Raw genomic sequence first — 24,692 nt, forward strand, 5'->3', positions numbered from 1 at the left:
GGCCTCCGTGACTTCTGCAACAGCCGGAGCGGTTGGCCCGGGGGGTCAGCCGCACTGGCCGCTGCTGGGGCAGTCTCGGGCCGCTGCCCTTCCCTCCCCAGCAGCAGCAGCGGTCTCAGGCCACCATGCGCCCTTCCTTTCTCCCCCTCCCCCAGCAACAGTGGGGGTCCCTGGTCCCTGGGGGTCAGCACACCGCTACCTGACACGCCCCCAGCGCCAGCAGAAGTCCTGCCCCTCATGCCACTGCCCTCCCCCCAGAGCGCCCACGGCATCCCCAGGCCACTTCCTGCCCCAGAGCACCCAAGATTTAGTCAGGGTTTTACAGTACAAGTCATGGACAGGTCACAGGCTGTGAATTTTTGTTTATTGCCTGTGCTAGCTGTACCTATGGTAAATGGTACAGTAAATACCCATGACTAAAACATAGCCTTACTCATAGGTACCATTTCAACTTACACTTTCACTTAGCCATCATTAAAACATTAGAATCCTCTCATATTCCACTTTATTCCTGACAATAGCCTTTGTAATAAAAGCCCTGTGCTGTGCTACTGACATAATGTACACAAATCTTCATTGAAATGATGCATACTGGGTCCTAAAAGTATATAAGCAGTTCTTCCCTTTGTTTACATATGGGGATGGAAAACCTAGATCTCATATCACAGTCGCTGTCACACACCTCAAAGTAATCCCCAGATCTTGCAAACACACCTATACCAAGGAGAGCAAACTACTGCCCCACCATTCAGTACAGCTGTGCCTGATACTGACCACATTCACTTTACATGAGTGCATGCAGATAAATGGTTAGACTTCTCTCATATCCCAACTTGCTACTGACAACGCCCTTTGTAATAAAACCCCTGTGACCTGCTAATTATATAGCATACACAATTTTGCATTGAAATTATACATACTGGATCCTGAAGATACATATGCAGCTCTTCTCTTTGCTTGCACACATGGGAGGGTGCAAAACATATATCTTCTATCAGAATCACAGCTCTGTCACACACCTTAAAGTAGTTCACTCATCCTCATCTCAGAAACACATCTTTACCAAGCGGACCCAACTGTTGCCTGTACCATTTACTGTAGGTACAGCTAATACACTGATTGCCCCTGGAGTCTAGGCAAATAATTCCCAATCGCCTCTCCCAGGTCCAGGAGAACAGAGGTAAGGTGAAGTGGAAAACATTTATTTTTTCTTTTTGTCCTTTATAGTGTTGATGGAATTCTGTGGGTGAGAGTGAAATGGGTTGTAAAAGGAAGTGAAGAGCTTGTACGTTTCAGCAAGCATGTGGGTGGCAGAGTAAAGGTATGTGTGTTAAAGAGGCATATTCAGGCATTGCTGAAAGAGGGCAGAGTTAAGGTTGCAAGGGCAACTTTAACTGTGCATTTCTTGGTTTTCAGAAGTTTTGAGTTTTGCTCACCTCAACTTTCTGCAAAAGGATGACATACCACTAAGAACCTTAACTCTGTATTAACACTTCTTTGCTGTTGAATTTCCTAGTTTTTTGAAAGGAAAAGAAATGGGGTTGGTAAGAGCTCATAGTCACTTATGCAGTTGAGGATATCATGTCCTGCAATTTGCACACCTAGGCAGCCCGCCTACCCTCCTCCTACGGCCCCGAGCAACTGGGTCCTGCTTTGGCATATCTCCCCAGCCATACCCTGACCAATTTACTGCATTCTGTCTTCTCCCCCCCCCCCCCCCCCCCGAAGCAGGAATGCATCTCCCTAAAGTCTTCACTCCCTGCTGTACAAACATTTCTATTGCTATTACTCCCTGCCCCCTCCCCAACCTGACTGACATGCAGTTCCTGGTGCAAATGACAGCTACATTACAGTGGAATGGTGTTCCTGATCATGTTTGAGTGATTGCAGGGTGGAGTTTGTGGCATGGCTGGTGCAAGAAATCACAGACAGGGTTTCTGTTCCAAAATATTGAGTTTTATGTTTGAGAGAGAGCTTCTCTGAGCTCTGTCCAATAGATGTACCCCATTTCTGAGAAACAATCATATATCAGAGCTTGTAATGGTTCTGTGCCATTCGATGTACATTTTTTGGTCAGCCATGGACTCTCCAGTTTCCCAGTTATTGTTCTTCCAACATTTAATAGTTTTAATCACTATAGCAGTTATGCAGATCCTCAGCTGAATTAGAGAAAACTGTCACATAGTGTTCACAGTTCTTGGACACAAATCACTGTGGTACAAATCTGTTCTCTTATATTGTATGAAGAGCACACCAGGAGTAAGGCCCAGATCATTTTCACCCAAGTGAATCATCATAGTGTCCAGTGGATTGCAACCTCTTATGTCATAAGTTAGACACAGCAGAGCGGGCAAAACACATCCAAATGAGCCATCCCCAGGTCATGATATACTCCTCGCTCTCCTGCAGACTTCTTCAGCCTGGTGACCCAGGAATTGCCCAATGTCCAGTCATTGGCAATCCTGGTAGAACAAACTTTTTTTTTTTCCTTCAGTGATCAAGGTTCCTGCATGTTCTGTTCCAAACTCTGCAGTGTGTATCTTTGGAAACGCTATTCTCCCTCCCTTCCGCGCCCCCCTCCCGCCCACAGGGGCTAATAAAATACAGATTCTCAACCATGCATTTGAAGGGTCCATATTTCCCATCTTCTCTGTAGCCACAACCACTCTCCCAGTTCCCACATACACATAGTCCTCTGTTTCCAGTTCCTCCCCACCCAGTAAAACTATAGTTTTGGTTAGAAAATCTGCTGACTATTCTGTGTTCATAGTAATCCTTCCTTTAAAATAAAATAACCCATTGTTATGACAGACAATTTGTTGCAAGCAATGAGTTACTAAATTTTTATTGCCCAGGTGTACAAAGGCTTTGACTAGAAATGGCGGTGGCATGTTGTTCACCAGGGCAATGACATTGGCATATTTCCTTGAAATTCCCAGGCAAGAGACAAGCATGAAGTGGCTGCATAGAAACCCTCTTAAATGTTTCTCTTTATTTGTGCATGTGCAGCATAATCCTTGCAGACTACACAAAAAATGGTTTCCTTCTGCTGCCTTTTACTGTTAAAGTGAGAGGTAGTAGTGCCTGGATGAACCACAGAATCCAATTAACAGAACGCTCGGTCCAGAACTCCTTTTGTCTTAAGTAGAGGCTGGTGATTAACTTATCCTTAGCTATATTAATGGAAGGTTGTGTTCACAGCCATCAGTCTCAATGAGGTCTATGATTCATCCAGTCATTAGTACCTCTCTCACTTTAAAGTACAAGGCAGCAAAAGAAAACTGTTTTTTGGAGGGCCTGTAAATCAGGACCCCTCTGTCAAATGATTCCAATCTTGAAAGACTAATGCCACCATGCACACCCAAAAAGCCCACCAGATTTGAAAGCAATCAAATTAACCTTTCAGATTTTAGAGGATGTACAAGAGTTGAGCTTTCAAGCATATAAAATGGTGGAAATGGAAGCCCTCTAGTTATTTTTCTGTACTGGTGTATGCACAATGTACACAAAATGTACATTTTCTTAAACACTGTTCTCAATTTGCATTTCACAAAGTTTTAATGAGTGCCAGGCCCTACCTTGGGTAAAAGTTGACAGATAAAGACCATTTTGACCCACATCATATCAGTAATTTGATTACTAGCTTTGTGCAAAAAAAACCAAAAAACCACCCACTTAGAAACTTTTGAAAAAATTCAATTTTTTCAGGACTTATATCTCCACAACCCATAGCTCGAATTATCCCAATTTGGGTCATCAACCTTACACTACACCCTCCTGAGATGCACTGAATTTCAAAGGAATATTACTAAGCATGTCAACTTTAGATGCCATGTCTACACTAAAAAATTAAATTGACCCAGCTATGTTGCTCAGAAATATGAAAAATTCACACCCCTGAGTGACATGGTTACGCTCTCTTAACTCCCGGTGTAGATGACGCTAGACCAACAGATGAATTCTTCTGTCAACCTAGCTACTGCCTCTCAGGGAGGTGGATTAACTACACTGACAGGAGAACTCTTCCCATCTCTGTAGCTAGTGTCTATGCTGAAGCACTACAGTTGCATTTGTGCTGATGTAGCTTTTTAAGTAGACAAGCCCTTAAAAAGGACAACCTTTAAACAGAACTTGTGATGTTATGCAACCTTGACTATATCGCACTGTAGCATCAATATAACAAGGCTTCAGGACAGGAGCAATTACAACAAATACTTATAAGGTTCTCATCTGAGGACCCTGGTTCAGAACTCCCAAACTTAAAGTCGATAACTCCAAGTCTGGTGAGGCTGGTTTCCTTAAGTCTGAGAGAAACCACCACCAAATACAGACTACATGGCTTGTACTCCCCCCACCACTCTCCCTTGCTTAGCTTCCTCTTCCTGTTTATATAACTCGGCCCTAGACCAGGGTAGGGTCTCATTCATTACACTCCAGACTGTTCCAGCTATAAGCTCCAGTCTGCCCTTTAGCAAAGTAGTACATGCCTTCACACACTTCGGAACACAGAATAAGCCCTTGAAACTAGAAACTTCTCTGATAGGGGTTTTCCCACAATCACTCTGCAAGGAACAGGTTTCAGAGGCAGGAGCCATTCTGGGTCCTAGAGTTAGGAGGGGTGTGGGAATTTGGGTAAAGACATGCATATTAGATTATGATACTAGCATTAAACACTAACTCTGAACATAGGAGCAGACCCTTTAAAAGCTTGAGTATTTTCCCTTCTCCCTGCCCCTGCTCCCCAGGCACTAGTAACAAAAGAAACATGTTTCACTTTTGTCTTCATTGGTAAGATCTACCAGAGCTTAAGCAGATGTATAAAATTACTTTGAACTCGGTACTGAAATGCACTATTTCTTAATGACTGCTGTAGCTAGGAGACAAAATATGCTATAATTCAATCTTGGACTAAAGATCTTTCCTTGAGAAAGGAGTTTATTATATCAAGAAATGAAAAGAGTTTATTGTCAGCTCAACTCTGCATGCCTGAAACAACCATGGCTGGTATAATTTCATTCTGTTTTAAGATGTATTTTTCAATGAAGATGATTTGCTGTTAATTTTTTGCTTAAGCACTTAAATCAGCTATAAAGGAATTTTAAGTCTTTTCAGCACTGTAATACTGAATAAAGAATATTTTGTAACTTTTTTTTTTTTTTTTTTTTGCTATACCACAAATAAACTTTGGATATGTTTATATGTTGTAGGTCTAGTACATAATAAAATTGGGTTAACAAAATAATTTTCATCTGGTTGCTTGCATCAGATTTTTCTCATATTAAATTATGTGAGGGGGAAAAAAAAAAGCATTCGCTTCTTCAGCTGTTGCCAATACCCTGAGATCATGTTTCTCACTGAACTCAGAAATTGAAGTCTGTAACAGAGGATATTTAATATCTGCATCTCTCAAAGCCTTTGTGGAAGGACACAGGCTTTCCAGTTATTTACTAGGGCCAAGTGTACACTACAAAGTTAGGTTGACATAAGTCGCCTTGCATTAATCTATTTGTGCATGTGTCTATACTCCAGTTTGTCTCTTGCTGATATGAGCCCCTCGATACAGAAGTGTAGTAAAACCACCTCCCCAATGGTGTGGAGCCACAGTCAATCTATTGAGGTTGACGCAGTGTGAGTGTAGACAGTGTGTGACCTGTTTCTACCCTAACAGTCCTCCAGTAGCTGTCCCACAATGCCCTGTTCCCTGCAACAGTGACTGCTCTGGTCACAAATGTAAACTTTACTGCCCAGACATCCGAGACTGGAAGCCACCATTCCACCTTTATAAAACCACCTGTGTGTTTTTGAAATGCCTTTTCCTGATTGCCCACCTTGGTGAGCACATTTAGCAGCTCACCCTTGTGTGCAACTGCCCAGCTGACCACGCACTAGATGTACTTCTCCCTGGAGTAGACCATTGATATTGGATCTCCTGGGCCTATTGGGAGAAGAGGCTATGTAAGCACAGCTGTGGACATCTGTGAAAAGATTGCACAGAAGGTACAGTAAAGGGGTGCAACAAGGATCAGCAGCAGAGCTGTGTGAAAGCAAAGGAACTTCGCCAGGGATACCACAAGGCTAGGGAGGCCAACGATAGATCTGGTGGTACCCTGCAGATCTGCTGCTTTTACAACAAACTTCATGCCATACCGGGTGGAGACCCCACCAAAACCCTGCAGAGCACTGTAGATACCTCAGAGGCGCTCGAGAAAGAGGTCGCTGCCATGAACAGCAAGAGGGAAGAGGAAGGAGATGCAGCAGGGGACTGCAGCTATGCTGCAAGCCAGGATCTGTTCAAAACTCTCTGCCACAGCCTAGCCACTCCTGCTTGCTGAGCATGGAGGAGTTTGATGAAAGGAAAGGGATCTTGGATAAATGTGTGCATTCATTTTCCCTTACAATGTTTAAATTTAAGGCCCATCGCCAAGTTACCAAGACACAGGTATCTACTCTTCATTGTTTTACTCGTACAAGAAGAGGTAGAGGTACATCAGAGACAAATTTTGTGTCTGCTTTGTATTCCCTTCTTGGGTTATACGGGGAGGAATGCAATTATCCCTTTTATGCTCCTGAGAGATTGATGAAACATTCATGGAGATACTCTTCAATCCTCTCCCAAAGGTTCCTAGGGATAGCTGCCTTATTTCTTCCTCTGCAGTAGGACACTTCCTCTTGATGCCCTGCAATGAGTTCGGCTGGCACCATTGCAGTAAACAGCCTAGCGGCATGTGGGACTGGATGTCTTCGGGACATCAGTAGGAGCTGTATTCTCTGCCTTTGTGACCCTCAGGTGCTAGATACCAGCTAAAATCACTGCTGCCTAAGGAAAATAGTTCCCCTGGTAGGCCATGCCCACAATGGCTGGGGTTGAAGAATGGTGCCGTGCAGAGGCACTCCAAAGCTAAAGTGTTAATCAGCATGTCTTCTTAAAAGTGTTGATAGGAATAAAGGAAGGTCATTGTCAAACATACCTTTCCCTTTCCATTGTGACTGTAATTTTAATGACACATCAGTCTGTTTTTATCGGTAGCTTCTGGCATTGCAGCTTTGAGGGGTGCCCCCATCCACATCTGCAGAATGCCTGACGCTGGTGGGGAGGAAAAAGAAGAGGACAAGGGAGGACAAAAGAATGGATATACTGGGTCAGATCAAACGCCCATGTAGTCCAGTATCCTGTCTTCCGACAGTGACCAGTGCCAGGTACCCCAGAGTGAATGAACAGAACAGGTAGTTTTCAAGTGATCCATCCCCTGTCACCCATTCCAAGCATCTGGCAAACAGAGGCTAGGGACACCATGCCTGCCCGTCCTGGCTAATAGCCATTGATGGACCTATCCTCCATGAACTTATCTAGTTCTTTTTTGAACCCTGACAAGTTCTGCGAGATCCTGCAAGCTAACGCTGCATTGAATCGTGAGCAAAGGACTTGGTGGGCCACCACTGACTGACGGCATGGAAGAGAAAAGAGAGGACAAGAGGCAGGCTCAGAAGTCCCAGCAGGGCCAGGAAAGGAAAATGCACCAGGGGTTTCTCAGGCAGCAAACACAAATGCTGCAGATTATGGTTGACCCATAGGTCCAAAAATTCACCCTTTGCAGTCCTTGGAGAGCTCCCCAATATACCATGTGGGATCATAGGCTGCATTCTTACCCCTACCACTCTGCACCTGGGGACAGCAAGGAAAACCACAGCTTCACATACGCTGACCTGCGAGAACCACCACTGGAGTTTGTAGTAGCCACAATTGACTACAGTATTGCACTGAAATGGATAGAAATGTTTACAACCTTTCCAATTGTAAAGTTAATTTATGTTAAAAATGTGTTTTACATTGTCTGTATTATTTTGCACGTTGTTTTTCTGCCCTTTTTTCCCCACTCAATAAAGTTCTATTTTTGAGAATAAAATTGTTTTCATTAGTTCACAACACATGTTGCAGAATGCATAGCAGTACTCAAAGCAAACTTGTAAATGTACAGCAAACAACATAATTCTTAGTTTCAGAACACACCTAGTTGTATTTACAAATATACAGCTAGCCCGACATACTTCTTAGCAGCACCCAAAATTCCAGGCTCAGAGGACAGTCTAGCAGAGAACACTACTGTGGCTGACCACTAAAGTGTTCTTTCAAAGCCCCCCTTGATTGCATAGCTTCACATTGGGCTCTTCTATTAGCGCTTGGGTCTCACTGATCTATCAGTGTTTACATAACCACAGAAAAGTAGCCCTTTCTTTTTATGTACTTTGTGGCAAGTTGGCTGTGGCATTGGTAACTCTCCAGGAATTAAGGATTAATCTTTAATTAAAGATTATATCATGTGATGAAACCTCCAGGAATACATCCAACCAAACTGGCAACCCTAGTGGGCTAGTGCCAAAATGGTGATATGTGTGCTATCTATCGCCACACTGCACTCTGGGAACCCCATTGCTGCAAATCCATTCACTATGTCCCGCATGTTGCCAAGAGTCAAAGTCCTTCATAGCAGGAGATCATTAATAGTCCACTGTGGATTTTCCAACTCCTAAATGATTTCCCATTGACCAATAGCAATCTGGTGTTGCAAGCTTCCAGAATGCGATCCTCATTCACTTCTCCACTATCAATGCAGATCTCATTCTGGTGTCCCTGCGCTGGAGGACTGGTATGAGTTCAGGGTGGCCTTTCACATCCAAAAGTTCTGTAGCCACTGCTCATTGTCCAAAACCTGCATTAGGATGCGATCCTACAGTCAGTTTTCCTTTTCTTGGGCCCAAAAGCAGTGTTCTACTGTCTGCTATGCTCTGCGAACACCATCACCAATCTTGAATTGTTTTTTCCTGTGTCCCTTAGCAAACTATCCTCAAAGAAATCATCATGTCCCCCATTGTTGCAGTACTTCCTGTGGGTCAGCAAATATGGAAGAATCAAGTATACTGTAGTTGTAATGTTCATGAGAATAGCACAGAGCTCTGCAGGCTCCTGGCTTCAGTTAGAGATGGATGACCATGAAAAATGCCAAGCAGGTTTGTGGGATTTAAAAAAAAAATACGTGAAAATTTTGGGATATGGATGGCATTATGGGATGGAGAAAGTTGCATGCTGGAAACTTAACCTTTAGGTCCCAGAGATCCTTGGGCACATCATTTCTTTCTCACAACACATTGAGAAAATTTCCCAAAAGGCATTCTGCGGGACAGTGGTGCATGACACACTGGGATACCTACCTGTGATGCTCTCCACTTTGCACTTATACAAGCACTCTTGGTGAGTACATCCAGTGCCGACACAAGCAGCCAACTATGCATGAGTGATATACAAGCTTTGGCATCTGTACTCAGCGTAGCTTGTATCAACCAAAGTCTGTAGTGTAGACATGGCCTTTAAATCTTGTTTTTCAGAGCAGAAATATCTTCACTGTGTGAACATGTCTCTTTCCCACTTCATGCTATATTTTTATGTTAAAATACCTATTTTTGTCTAGCAAAATTTATTCTCTGATGTACCTTCAGCAGTTCAGTTTGGAAAGTAGCCAAGCTTATGAGTAATATTTTTTCAACTATATCTTTCCCACCCCTCAGCTATCAATACGTTTTCATTCTGCTTTACTTCACCCAGGTCTCATACTAGCTGGCTTTAGAAAGATTTACAAATATCCAGTGTGGATGAGTCAGTCTGAAAAATTGAAAGTGTGGGTTAGAAAAACATATATGGAAAAAATGTACAGTTCCTGTCCTAAAGACAGTTCCCCTTCCAAACTCTGAGGCGGCGGAGTAGGGAGCTGTGAATAGTACTAATTTACCTCTCCTTCTGTTTTTTCAAGTGGAAGAAGAAAAATGTTTTAATGTTGATAAGCATTTTCCCTTAAAAAAGGTTAAATTAACTTATTTAAATACTCTTCAGTATAACTGAGTGATCCTCTCCCAAGACAGTTGATGCAGAAATTGTTAAGATGGTTCTTGGCACCACTAATTTTGGCAGACGGTAAAGAATTAAAAATGTTTAATGTTTTTCCACTCCATCATGTAAACAGGACTTTTACTTATTTCGAAGTTTTAACTTCTGACCTTGGAATTTGGAAGCGAAGGGTTGTAATGAGGAAGGGGAATTCAAGCTGAAGAAGAAACTTGTAGCAATAGTAGGTGTTAGGGGGCTTATTTCTTCACCCACTTCCCTGGTCCTTCTCGCATGAACAGAGAGCAACAATACCCGTCATCCAAAGGTGCAAACAATTCAATGTTTATTGGGGTGAACTTCCAGCAAGCATGATTCCAGTTTCCTTCCTTAGTGTCCCCCTTCCCAGCTCTGACACCACAGAGCCTTACCTGTGGCCCTGTTCCCATTCCTGCCCTTAGCAGGACATGATTCCAATTTCCCCACCCCCATTCCCTGTTCCCATTTCCCCCTCCTCCCCCCACTTCCTGATTGACTGCAGACTATATAGTAAAACTTGAGTTCTGCTTAGCTATACCTTACCAATCATTTTACTGAAATTTAACTAACCAATCCTAACATATTGTAACATGATTATTTAACCAATTATATCCCACCACCTTAATTAGTTTACGCCCTGCAAAATTAATTATACATCAGACAGAAACAATCACAGAACCAGACACAGATTATACAGACAAACAATAGCAAAGTGGGAAATATAGTGACAAAACAATACAGAAGTGAGGATTTCACATCCCAGCTATTGATAGGTGAGTTCTTGCCAGACAGGATGGTATCAAACTAAGTTTCCTTTTACATCTTGTAGGCACTTCCCTTTCTCTGGAGGTGATGGGCATTATCAGGACAGGATTGTATTCCTAACAGCCCAATAGCACCTTATTTCAATGTGACTAGTTTGAAATGTGAGGAGGTGACCGGTCGCTTCCCAGCTTATGGCTGCCTCTGCTGCTTAGCCAAAGGCCTTAGCCTAAGAACAGGGCCTCAGACTGTCACAGTAAGAGAAGGTCCTTACACCAGCAGACAGTGATTTTGATTCTTTTATACCTCTATAACTAGCCAAGTGATAAGAATACACCTAAATTCTTAGAGTATAGGCCTTTACAGACAGGCCTAATTATCTATATCCTAACAGTAGGGTAAAACTGCTTCTCCACTTTCATCCTTCTCCTTATGTGGTTTACACAACTTTTTGCTCAAAAGCAGAGAATTGTTGATGATCAGGGAATCTTGGGTTTTATTCCTGGTTCTGGAAGGGAGAGTGGCCTAGTAGTTAGCACTGCCACAACACATCTCTGGTACATGCCAAACCAACTTAATTTCTTTCTTGGACAAGTTTACTGGCCTAATGGATGAGGGGAGTCTACAGACATGATATATTTTGATTTTAGTAAAGCTTTTGACACAGCCCCACATGACATTCTCATAAGCAAACAAGGGAAATGTGGTTTAGATGAAATTACTATAAGGTGGGTGCACAACTGGTTGAAAGCCTGTACTTATAGTACAGTATAGTATAGTATTACTATACTTATAGTAATAGTAATTATCAATGGTTCTCTGTCAAATGGGGACACACCTAGGAGAGTCCTGCAAGCTCCATTCCTGGGTACAGTATTGTTCATTAATGACTTGGATAATGAAGTAGAGTGTGTGTTTATAAAATTTTCAGATGACACCAAACTAGGTGGGGTTGCTAGCACTTTGAAAGACAAGATTAGAATTCAAAACAACCTTGATAAATTGGAGAATCGGTTTAAAATCAACAAAATGAAATTCAGTTAAGACAAGTGCAAAGTACAACACATAGGAAGCAAAAATCAAGTGCACAACTACAAAATGGGGAGTAACTGCCTACATGGTAGTACTGCTGAAAACAATCTGAGTGTTATAGAGGATCACAAATTGAACAATGTGATGCAGTTTCAAAGAAGACTAACATAATTCTGGGCTGTATTAACAGGAGTGGCATATGTAAAACACAGAAGGTAATTATCCCACTCGATTCTGCACTGGTGAAACCTCAGCAGAAGTACTCTGTCCAGTTCTGAGCACAATGCTTTAGGAAAACTAGTAAAAACTTCTTAGTGTTAATTATAGTTAAGCACTGGAATAGACTTCCAAGGGAAGTTGTGGAATCCCTGTCATTGGAGGTTTTTAAGAACTGTTTAACACCTGTCAAGGATGGTCTTCTAGGCATACTTGGTCCTGCCTCAGTGCAGGGGGCTGGACCAGATGGCCGCTTGAGGTCCCTTCCAGACCTACATTTCTATAATTCTTTGATTCTGAAAGGTAGTGTTGATGAATAGCTGAGGTTTGGATCTGCCATATTAAATGCTAGAATCTGGTCCCAGGTCTCTGTGATCTCTGTCTTCTACTGAAATAGCATAAAGGGAACATAAAGTGGTCAGGATGTCCCATGCTAGTATTTCTCAAGCACTTAGGTTGCTGAGACATTGTCCTTACAGGATGCCAGCCTTTCTAGCCCAAGAAGCTTTTCATAGGCAGACTTTTTTACAAGCACCCTAGCACTATCTCCATTGTTGCATAAAAATCAACAAAGCTATTAGATTATCTTCCTTCAAATTTCTTCATAAAACCCACTTCTGATATGATACCAACAAAACACTGTGCAATGGATAGTCAGACAGTATACTGTTGTTGCTCTTTACTACACCAACTAGAAGAAATACTTCAAAGACACTCAAGCATAACTTGAAATAGTGCAACATTTGAGGTTGACAACTGGGAGTCATCAACAAAAGGTAGATCATGCTGGCAAGCCATAGACAATGATGGGGTTACCCAGTTTGAGATTAACCACCATATGGATCTTGAGGCAGAGAGGCTGAGTTGTAAACAGCAGCAGACTCAGCAGGTATAGATTATAATACCTTCCTCAGCATAAAGCTGTCTGTGCACTTCACGTGGGAAGGACTGCCGCTAATGCATGGTTCTTTTTAACCACAACTGTACTCTCAAGGAGTTAAAGCGTTGTCAGTGTCATCTTTGGTCACAAAAAACAATAAAACTCCAATCATAATTGTCTCAACTATATGCTTGTGCTTACTCCTTTATGTTTGTTATAGCCACGTGTTTTCTCTAGTCTTGTCCCTAAATGGTAAGTAAAGCCGACTGGAGAACAGAATTTCCTTCCTAGTACCAATTATGAATAAGAAGTTTTGTATGGATTTGGGATGAAAAGTCAAAAAGATTCTAGGGGTTTTTTTGGCAGGAGGAAGTATCTCAAATTTCCTTCTAGGAGAACAGAAATAGAATTTTCTGGAAAGCTGTGGAACCAGGAAGCCCCAGCTCCCAATGTCCCAGCTAGGCTGACAGCCACAGATTTGGGGAATCTGGAAACCCGGGCTTCCCAGTAGCTCGCCAGGTAAGGAGACGCAAAGCTTGGGAGCTTTCATTTACATTTTCCTGATGGAAGACCGAATGTTTCCAGCAAAATCAAAGTTTTCCATGAGGAAAATTTTGATTTTGTGGAAACTGCATTTTCTATTGGAAAATCATTCTGACATAAAATTCATGACCAGCTGTTATTGCAAACTCTTTGGGGCAAGGAGCATGTTATAAATATAAAGGGAAGGGTAAATGCCTTTAAAATCCCTCCTGGCCAAAGGAAAAACCCTTACACCTGTAAAGGGTTAAGAAGCTAGGATAACCTCGCTGGCACCTGAGCACAATGACCACTGAGGAAACAAGATATTTTCAAAGCTGGAGGGAGAGAGAAACAAAGGGTCTGTGTCTGTCTCTGTGATGCTTTTGCTGGGGACAGAACAGGAATGGAGTCATAGAACATAGTAAGTAATCTAGCTAGATATGCGTTAGATTATGATTTCTTTAAATGGCTGAGAAAATAAGCTGCGCTGAATAGAATGGATATTCCTGTCTTTGTGTCTTTTTGTAACTTAAGGTTTTGCCTAGATGGATTCTCTGTGTTTTGAATTTAATTACCCTGTAAGGTATTTACCATCCTGATTTTACAGAGGTGATTCTTTTTACTGTTTCTTTTATTAAAATTCTTCTGGTAAGAAACGGAATGCTTTTTTCATTGTTCTTAAGATCCAAGAGTTTGGATCTGTGGTCACCTATGCAAATTGGTGAGGATTTTTATTAAACCTTCCCCAGGAAGGGGGGGTACAAGGTTTTGGTGAGGATTTTGGGGGAAAGACGTTTCCAAACAACGCTTTTTCAAAAATAAACCCGGTTAGACGTTTGGTGGTGACAGTGGAAGTCCAAGGGCAAAAGGTAAAATAGTTTGTACCTTGGGGAAGTTTTAACCTAAGCTGGTAAAAGTAAGTGTAGGAGGTTTTCATGCAGGTCCCCACATCTGTACCCTAAAGTTCAGAGTGGGGAAGGAACCTTGACAGAGCATCTTTTAATTTTGTATGAACAGGGCCTAGCACAATGGGGCCTTGAGGCCTGAATGAGGCACCAGACACCGTAAGATTAACAAAAATCCTATTCTATAACAAATTCAACTTTAGAAGGATAAGAAAATGAACTATCTTCCAAAATCCTCTATCTAACATTGTTTCTATAAAGCTTATTTGTAATGAAGGTAAAACCAAATTGTTTGTCTTAAAACATGAATATTCGTTCTCCAAATCCCCTTTAACTCCTCACAGAGGTCAAGATGGCACATCTGCTCTCTGCCTAGCTCTTGCTCCTCTGTCAGAGTTACAAAATTAACCCTCTTTCTGTACACCCTCATAGTAGTAAGTGCTATGCAGGTATAGACCCCCTTATGATGAAAACAAATGACATCGCTTCAATATATACTGGCAGCCATTTTGTAAGGGGCTGGTCAACGCTGTTAAAAGGACACAATCTACTTGGGAGCAGGGAGAGATAAAAGTAACTTCAGGTATTGCCCTGTCGTTGAGTCCCCCCCCCCCTTCCAATTTTTGTGGCTTTACTACATTTTCCTATTTCTTAAAATGTTTTTTCTCTGCCCTGTGGCTTTCTTGAAAGACCCACATAGACAAGAAAAAATAACCATATCGGGAGAACCATGAAACTGAGTCTATAAAGTGCTGGCAGATGTGTAAAGTAAATTGGAAACATTTTTCTGATATTTCAGTTCTTGAGTTCTGAGTTTTTAAGAATAGGATTATTTTTTAAATTTACAGTGCTGCTTTAACAAATGGTGTTGAGCCCAATAAAAAAAGGCATGGAGAAGTGTTTCTTTATAGCTTTACATATGCTTTACATTGTTACCTTTATTGATGTTTCTACATCAGTTAATTTCCTAGTGTTCTTACCATGGCGGGTTATAGGCTTTGTAGTTCTTAATTCTGTAATACACAAGAACTGTAAATAAGCAAACAAAACCCTGTGTTCAGAATTTATTCGCTCAGTAATTTGACTTGAAATAGAAAGATAAGAATTTTATACACAATAATTTTCAAATAATGTCAAAGGGGACTGAACTGTCCTTTGCACTGCATTGGCTCTGCCTTGTACACTCAGGTAGATGGTCCCCATATAGCCAGACCTAGTCTTATAGATGTACTCTTTTTTTCTTTCTTTTTGTTTCTGACCTTCTGCACAGTTAAACAGAGTGAAAATCCATTGATGTTGTGTGCATATTTGCATTTGCCTGTGTTGTGGTTTGCTGTGTTAGGAGAAGGGTTGTTAGGAGAAGGGATGAAAGTGGAGAAGCAGTTTTACAGGAAAACATCTGGGAATCTGAGCCTTAACTTATTGAAGTTCAGGGTGAAGGTGCCCCCTGTAATAACTGATACTCCCTTCTTCTCTCCCCTACCCCTTGTGTTTACACCTAACTGTAAATCAAGAGTGTATTGAAACTCATCCTTCTGCCATACCAGAAAATATATACAAGAATAGCTTGACCATTGAAAGGATGTGGCAAGAACACTCCCCCTCCCCACAATATTTTCTTAACAAGATATGCTCAAGTAGCTCTGCAAAAGGGTTTGATGTTCCTTAACGATGACGGGTAAAGAATTAAAAAAACGGGTTTCTGCCCTCTCACTGCTTCTTTTAAAAGATAGCAAGAAGGCCCCACAGCTGTTCCAAGCATGTTTTCTGTGTGCCTTTTTTGTTTGTTTAACTCGGTAATTGATGTTTCTGTCTGTCTTGGTTTTGCTCGAGTTGTCTTTGGAGGGGACCAGAGGAGCTTTCTCAGCCTTTATTGGAGGAGTGGCATTATTGATTTTTTTAACAAAAAGAACTTCCTTCCAAGTTGTTTGTTGAGGTTTGAATTAAATGCATTGTTATGAAAAACTAAGTCTTAGACCATCTGAAGTAAAGACCCTCCTCTCTCAGTTGTTCAGGTTTACCCTCGTGTTGTGATCTAATTTGATATGTGTTCTCGAACCAGCCAACCCTTCAGTCATTCAGTAAAAGCAAGTTAGCTAAACTACAAGTTTCTAATGTAAAATAAATAAATAAAATAAGCAGAACATTTTTATTTTTCCAGGCTTCCTTTATACATCAAAGGTGTTTCCATACTTAGAGACTCTGTAAGCACTTTTTCTTCAGTAGGGCAGCTCAACCATTGCTCCCACGCTTAGGTGACATGTCAAAAATGCTTGAGTCCTCTCCCCCAAAAAAGCACAACCCATTTTTCCTATGTAGGTCACCTTTAACTTTCTATTAACAAAAGAAAAAATAATGAATAAAAAATCCTTGTGATAAACTTTAATGTGCTCTTTTACTTTTTAAATACTTTATTTTCATAACTAAATCGTATTAGTGTGTTTGTGATAGCAAAAATACCACTGCCATCTGTAAAGGGAAGGGACAAGTTATATCTCTCAGTCATTATCAAAGGCTGATCTTTACCACGTATCTGTCTTTTCTCTGTCTAACAAACAATATTGCTGTAAAAATAGCATGCAGGGCAAGAAAGAGATATTTTTAAGAGTTTATTAAAATATGGTGACAATCTAGTGACCTCTTTCAAATATTGTATAAGAAAACTTAGAAGTTGTACACAAATCTTGGGTTCGAGTGATAGCAACACATTTGGTGCAATCAGAATCCATGGATGGATGCATCTGTGTACATTTCATAGGTTTATTGCCTATAGTTACTTGTTGTCTGAAAGAAGTTATATTTAAGAAACCACACATTTCTATTATGAAAAGAGAAAATCTCTTAGAACACCATGCCCAGGATGCAAAAATATTCACTTAGCTCTGCAGAGGGTTTGTAAATGCAAGTGTTCATAGGGGAAATGGTGGTGTATTCTCTCCTACACATAATGATTTTGTATTAAATGCTCAATATCCCAGTTGTTGATAAAAATGATATCCTGACCTTAAAGAAACCTAAAATAGTAAATACCCCTTCCTTTGAAAATACAAATAAATAATGCTTGCTAGATGAAGAATTGTCATAACTTATTAGTATTCTACATCTCAGAAAGCTCCAACATAATGTGCTGTGTTTTCAGGAGCTATGTCAATGCCGACCTGGCGAAGGAAACTGTTCCTGTTGCAAAGAGTGCATGCTTTGTCTAGGCACACTTTGGGATGAGTGCTGTGATTGTGTTGGTAAGTTCATTATTTATTATCTACTGCTACTGCTCATTGCATCATTTCTGTAATTAGATCGTAAATTCTTCAGGGCAGGATCTATATTAAATATTTTAATAGCACACTGTGGGAGCTGAATAGCTAATTATAAGCAAGTAGATATTACTGGGTCACTTGATGTACATTAGCTGTGGTATTCCTGATTTTATTCAGTTAATGTCATGGTAAATGATTTGCTAATTCTGTTTAAGATTATGGACAGCCCCTTAATTTGTCACTTGAGAGGAACTCAGTACACCAACAGTGTTCAATTATCACATTTTGTGATGCAGTGGAAGGACTAACTACAAAGTGCCATTAGAAATATTATACAAACTAATATTTGTAAAATTTGTGGTGCTTAAGGTTTGCTGTCTTGTGAACCCTGAGAGCTAGAAACAAATACTCAAAAACTTTACCAGATGCCTACTAACCAGAAGAGTAAATTTACTATCCAGAAATGGGTATGGAAGATGAGGGTGAGTGTTCCACCAGTGAGGCTGAGGGGATAAAGCCCTGACAAGAAGCCCAGTGCTAGTAGCTAAGGCTTCTACTAGTGAGTGCTATCCCTGGACCCTGCTTAGGGATTCCATCTTCTGTATTATCCACATCCTTATAGGTGTCTGATATATTAGAAGTTTCAACCCTCTTCTGGATGCTGGAAAGAAGAGTAAGTTTCCTTTCTTTTCACTCAAGATCCTCCTGGCTGCTGTGAGAGGGGCAAGTCTCCATTGTTCTACCTTCCCCACAGTTTCTTTTTGATTGGTCCTCTCCTCTATTGAAGATAATGAATATCTATAGCGCCTGACTCTTCTACTGCTGCTCGTAGCTTCCCAAGCAGTAGCATGAAATGGATATGATTGCTGGTGGTTCTGCTCTGGTCATTGGTTCTGACGGCCCACTTTGAAACTGGCCAGTTAACTATCAAAACTTGACTTTGCTTGTAGTTTTGCCAAGTATAAGCAACAGCAGAGGCGCTGCCGTTGTTGGTAGGCAGACTCAAAAAGGGAACTATACCTAGACTTAAACTAGATTCATAGCTGGAAGATGATTTTTGCAACCAGGGGACTAGAAATTTAACTTTTTAAATGAAAACTTCAGATTTGCAGAAATTGATGACTGAGGCACCCATGCTCAGCAGGGGATGCTTTCAAATCAACATGAGAATGTTATTCCTGCAAGTCCTGCAAATGCTGCTGAACAGTTGTAATGCTTAGTGTTCCAGGGGCATAAAGAATTTCCAGCTCTAGGAGGCCACATGATTTTGGAACTGAAAACCACATTACTGGTAATGATTGAACTGGTTTTTGGCTTTTTTCCATTGTGACTTTTGTCCTTACTTTTAGTGGGCTTTTCAATAAATAAACTGAACTTTTTTAAACTCCCAGAGACTAATAAGAATTTTTATTTCTAGTTGCAATGGCAAGCACAAATAATGTTCAGATCTTACATGAAAATTAGGGGTGGGACTTGTTGCCTATGTGAAGTGTAAGAATAGTAAAGGATGTTCCTGTGTCATGTTCAGCCTTTGAAAGTCCATTCATCTGGGGAGATAGGATGATTTACTGGGTCAGTGCTTACTACCTTCTGCAAGATGTAAGTTTTAATATTAAAAAAAAAATACAATGTCTTAGCCCTTATGGTTGTGGAGAAAAGCTTCCAACAAAAAACTAAACAGATGCAACAGCTGCACAAGAAGGATAAGTTTTTCACACAGTGCTGCCCCGCAGCAGCTACAGGAGTGAAATTAAAAAATTTCTGGTCAATTTCACTGGTGCTATTCAGAATTCTCTTGATAGCTTCACAGTTGTCCTCAATTGAGTCTTTCATGCTGCTCCTTGGGTGAGCTCTGAGCAGCAGTAGAGGTAGCCCCTAGAGCTAATAACTGTGGAGAGCAAGGAATCAAAAGGAATTTATTAAAAAATGGAGGCTGGGATAGCGATGAAGCAACATAGATTCCTATCATCCTTGCAGCAGTTGGCAGTCAGGAAACAGTGAGGGAGAGGGAGTGTCTGTGGCTCATAGAAGGGCAATCAAGAAGGGCTTCACTTTTATCAGATACCTACTATCTGGATGCTACAAAATGGGGAGTCCCCAAGCAGGGTCCAGGGAGAGCACATTGGTAGGAATTTAAACACACTTCCCTTTCTCATCTGTGGAGAAAAGGAAGGACACTGGGCCCCCTCATTATAGTTTTGTCTTCTGGCTTTTAGCTTAGCTTTAGCTTTAGGTTTAGCTTTAGAATCAGAATCTCCTGTGCCTAGTGGCACATGTGGCAACCCATTTTTCCCACTGCTGTCTGTCCACAGCAAGATGTTTGACTCTACCATAAGTTGTCTCCATTGTGGCAGCATCTTTTCTGATTGTCCTGCAATAGGTCATTCTTTGTCCTCCACCTCTTCTTTTCCCTCCAGGTGGGATCCAATCTAAGATGTACCTTGTGCTTCTGCCACAACATAGCCTGATGACATGGTCAAACCACTGTTGCTATTTCTGTCTGAGTATTGAGTCCGCATTCTGCTGACCTTTGTGGTACTCTTCCATATTGTTACACAGTCTCTCCAATTAACTTCCTGTTGTGTACTTCCACCATCTGTTATCTTTCTGAGGCGTACAATAGTGTTGTGAGGACAATTGCATTGTACAATCTCATTTTAGTGTGTACATTTTTCATCTTATGCTGACAGATGTTTGACAAATGGAAAAAAGATCCACTGACTTTGCCAGTTCTTGCCTGCACTTCTTAATGAGCTGTCCATTAGTAGACGTACTTTAAAGATAGATGAAGTTGTGAACTCTTTCATACTCTTCTCCACCAATCACACATCCATCAGTGTTGACAGCATTTTCTTGTTTCCATGATCTTGGTCTTTGCGTACTGATACAATGTCCCACTTTGGCCGCTTCTGCTTTGTTTTCATTTCATTCAAGTTGGTATCTAAGTCTCGCAGCTTACCTCTTGCACAAACAATATGAATGCACTAGGCAGCAGCCATTCCTCTTCTCATCCCAAAATCTATGACCATGCAGAAGAGAAGTGGGGATAGTACACAACCTTGCCGGTAGCAATCTTAAACCATTCCCTGTCACTGATCTGTGTGCTGATGCAGCATGCAGATTCGTCATACGAAGTGTATATCATTAACAATGTTTGCTGGAATTCCATAGTGTCTCAGGATCTTCCAGAGGGCTTTTCTGTGGACCCAGTCAAACACCTTCATAAAGTCAAGAAAGTTCTGGCCATTAGGTGTTTGGCAATGTTTTCAAGCTCTGTGTATGAACTATTAATAATATAAATGGGGGTGGTTAGAGTTGAGGGTGTGGGAGAGAGCATAAGTATGGTACTGAGAAACTGGGGAAATGAGGGGAGTGAAAGATAGATGCAGAGCCAGAGAACATAGTGCAAGGAAAAAGAGAGATGAGCACCTGTAGGGGAAGAAAGAAAAGAGGAAAATGACTGGAAAGCACCAAGGAAGAGGTGCACTATGATCTCAAGTAGAAAAGAAAGACGTGGAAAAAAGATGAAACAAAAGCTAGAGAAAGAGCTACATAAAATGTTGACATGAATATTGTATTAATTGTAACACATAGTAAACAATTATGTGTTCCTTTCATTTCCAGCAGGCCTGGCTTTAGGGGAGTGGCACTGTAGGTATTTTTCATCCTGGCTCTGAGGTTTTGGATAAACTCTTCAAGGCCTGATCATACTAATGTAAACAAGTATTTGTTTTCTTTCAGATGCTGGTATTGTAGTATTTTTGTTCAACAAAACAAACAGCTTCAGTTGAACTTTTCATACCCTAAACTATAACAATAAGGGAGAAAGGGAAGCAGAGTGCTGTGCACAAACATTCTTGAGGTGTCTTCATTTATGTACTTCAGTGTTGCAAGGCATCTCACTTAAAACTTTAGTGCATCACTGCAAAGATCTTAAACCCAATGGGTGAAATACTGTCCCTAATGAAGTCTATGGATGTTTCTCCACTGATACCATTGAGGGTCAGGCTTTCACCCCCTTTTTTTTTTTTAATAAAAATTAATTTTATTTCTAAATGCTGCCCTTCCTGGGGGTGGACGGGAGACAGTTTTAAGACTTTTCACTTTACACTTTTCATTCCTCTGCAGGTATGTGCAATCCTCGCAACTACAGTGACACGCCTCCAACTTCCAAGAGCACTGTAGAGGAGCTGCATGAACCAATCCCTTCCCTCTTCCGGGCACTCACAGAAGGGGATACTCAGCTGAACTGGAATATTGTTTCCTTCCCAGTTGCAGAAGAATTGTCGCATCATGAGAATCTAGTTTCATTTTTAGAAACAGTTAACCAGCCGCAGCACCAGAACATCTCTGTTCCAAGCAACACTGTCCACACACCATACTCCAGCGACAAAGGTAACAGTTAGTTGTCTAAAGGCTAAATTCCTAGTTTTACCTTTGTGAAGGGGCCCTAAAAAAGACAAAACATTTTTATTAACCATGCTCAAGTGTGCTAGCCTTCTTAAAGTACAAATAAAAGCCATGGTCCCTGCCCTGAAGAGTTTGATCTAATTTCTGTCACAGTGTGACAAAGGGGCAGTAACACAACAGCATGGGCAAAGGGAGGAGCATATGACAGTCTTGGGGTGGGGGGGAAATGAACCATAAAACAATTTGTCAACATGGAATTCCCCCTCCAAAATGTGGGGTTTCATCAGTTCACACCCTCTAGGTGGGATAATGTAAAATGCTGTCAGAAGCTGAAGTAATTGCCTCTTCTGACTCTGAGAAAATCAGACTCAGATTAGGAACTACACCTAATCTATCCCAGAGCAATACAGAAGTAGGCTGCTTGAACAGTTTTAAATATGTAGCTTTAAAGAGCTAAAAAGGGAAAATTCAGAGAGCTGTGGTTTTGCTGCTGGATCTGGAATAGAGGTTAAACTCTTGGCTCCAAGATGGCATGTTTTGAGCATCTGAGTGACAAAATGATATTCCAGGTAATACTGGATTAACTATAGATATGAGTAAGTGTTATCTCTTTCTTGGCATTGATGACATTGATTCAGGGGATGTACATGATTGGAGGAAGGATGATAAAATATTGATTGCCATGGGAAAATGATGCCAAATTCAGTTGTTGTGACAATAGTGGGAGGCTGGGAGACTCCTTTTCTGATGGTTGACTTTTTTAAACAGAATTTACAGTATTTTCTCCGACACCCTCCCATGAAACTTAAAGTAACCTCTTAAACTGTTCTTTCCTCTTAACTAAATGATTTCTTACCACTTAATTTTTTTAAAAAGAGGAATACCGTCTGATTTGTTAGTCATATCTATAAGAAGTGCTGTGTTTGGCTTTTTATTGTTCGACTATTGGTAACTTGTGCTGTTCTTCCTGTGCTGGCTCTTTTATTTAACTAATGAAAGGAATACAATTGATACGGACGTATTGCATTTCCATGTAAGTGTGAACCTCTGACCTTGTTTCTAAACAAGACTGTTCTTCATTAAATGGAACTCAGAGAGAGACTTTTCTAATTTCCTTTGATTTTAAGGCACATTAAGAAAATAAATTCATTCCAGATGCAGGAAACCATATGGTCAGAAAACATCTAGTTCATATCTGTGTTTGACATTATTAAAATATTTGCTCTCTGGTATTAGAATAATGAAAGTAACAATCTTAAATGGTAAACTGCAGAAAGCCATATGTGCACACACTACAGTATTTAAAGATGTGAATTATACAATAGAACCTCAGAGTTATGAATACCTCAGGAATGGAGGTTGTTCATAACTCTGAAATGTTTGCAACTCTGAACGAACATTATGGTTGTTCTTTCAAAAGTTTACAAGTCAACATTGTCTTAATACAGCTTTGAAAATTTACTATGCAGAAGAAAAATCCTGCTTTTAACTGTTTTAATTTCAATGAAGGAAGCACAGAAACAGTTTCCTTACCTAGACAAATCTTTTTTTAAACTTTTTCTTTATTTTTTAGTAGTTTACATTCAACACTGTACTGTACTGTATTTGTTCCCCCCCCAATTCTCCCCCCCGCTTCTGTCTGGTTGCATATTTCCTGTTCCAAATGAGGGGTGTGGTTGATCGGTCAGTTTGTAATTCTGATGTTCGTAACTCTGGAAGAAGGCATTTGTCAATTTTACTTGCAGCCTTTTTGGATGAAAAGTTGGAGTTTTTGAGACGGGGGATTTTCTCAAGACTTTATGAAAAGGGCAACTTGTTCTAATAACAATTTGCATTTTATTCATAATGGGAAAGGTCCCAAATCTAGGTGGTTTTTTGACTATTTCATGGGACTGCCTGTTCCATAAGCAACATTGTATTCAATATTAGGTTCAAAGATCATGCATGCTATTGCTAAATTCTGAGAATGACAATTGAGTTAAACTTAGAAATAGGTACTCAATGCCTCTGATTAATAGGCTATGGTAGGAATTCAGCATAGAAATAAAAGTGAACTTCTTATAGTTAAGAAACTGGAGCAGATCTAATCCTTTTCAGATCTTCAGTGATTGTAGATGGGGAAGGTGTAAAATTGCTTCCAACATCATGTACTTGGAGAAGGAATAGAAACTGCTGGGCAGTATGGACACACAGATAATATGCTTGTGCAGGAAGGCTTTCATACAGCTCATGTAAGCACAAGTATTACAAAATACATGTACATACTATTCATACTATAAGTAGGACATACTAACCAACAGCCTGTATTGTTTCAAGCTAAAACATCTACAAGAAAAATGCTCTGCTAGAAATACCAACATATCCTACAGTCAGTGGTGCTCTTCAATCTACTGAACTTATGGAGTCCCATAAAGCCCTGCACATCTAGGGCCCTGGATGCCAAACATACATCAGTTCCACTAGTAGTGCTGCTAACAATTATAATAGGGCCACTAGAAAGCCACTTGGTTTTTTTGCATGCTCTGGTTCCTCTCTGCTCAGCTTGTCTTTCTTCTGTGGACACCTGCCATCCAGCACTAGCATTGCATGCTAAGAGGGTACGGCCCAGATATCCTCTTTCTACCTATGCCTTTTTTACTTGTTGCCCATAAGGTGCAATGCTGGCTTCCATATGCCCCCTCCACTTTTTCCCTAGCTTTGGAGCTGGGGGTATGTTGTCAATTACTAAAGGTTTGAAAGAAGGGTTGTCAGAGGTGGATGGGACCCAGCTTATTGTATGTTATTTTGTATAGGGT

At 40.8% G+C, this 24,692-nt stretch overlaps 1 protein-coding gene across 7 annotated transcripts in view; it reads left to right on the top strand.

Annotated features, from left to right (window-relative positions):
* The window catches only part of TWSG1 (twisted gastrulation BMP signaling modulator 1), a 47,509-nt gene that overhangs the window by 13,530 nt on the left and 9,287 nt on the right, over positions 1–24,692 (top strand). For all 7 annotated transcript variants that reach the window (XM_038393102.2, XM_043508099.1, XM_043508101.1 and 4 more), the window contains 2 exons: positions 17,370–17,469; positions 21,616–21,882. In XM_038393102.2, the coding sequence (XP_038249030.1) occupies positions 17,370–17,469; positions 21,616–21,882 (367 nt within the window). The remainder of the gene's footprint in view (positions 1–17,369; positions 17,470–21,615; positions 21,883–24,692) is intronic.

This window comes from Dermochelys coriacea, chromosome 2 (assembly GCF_009764565.3).
Source record: "Dermochelys coriacea isolate rDerCor1 chromosome 2, rDerCor1.pri.v4, whole genome shotgun sequence".
NCBI lineage: Eukaryota > Metazoa > Chordata > Testudines > Dermochelyidae > Dermochelys > Dermochelys coriacea.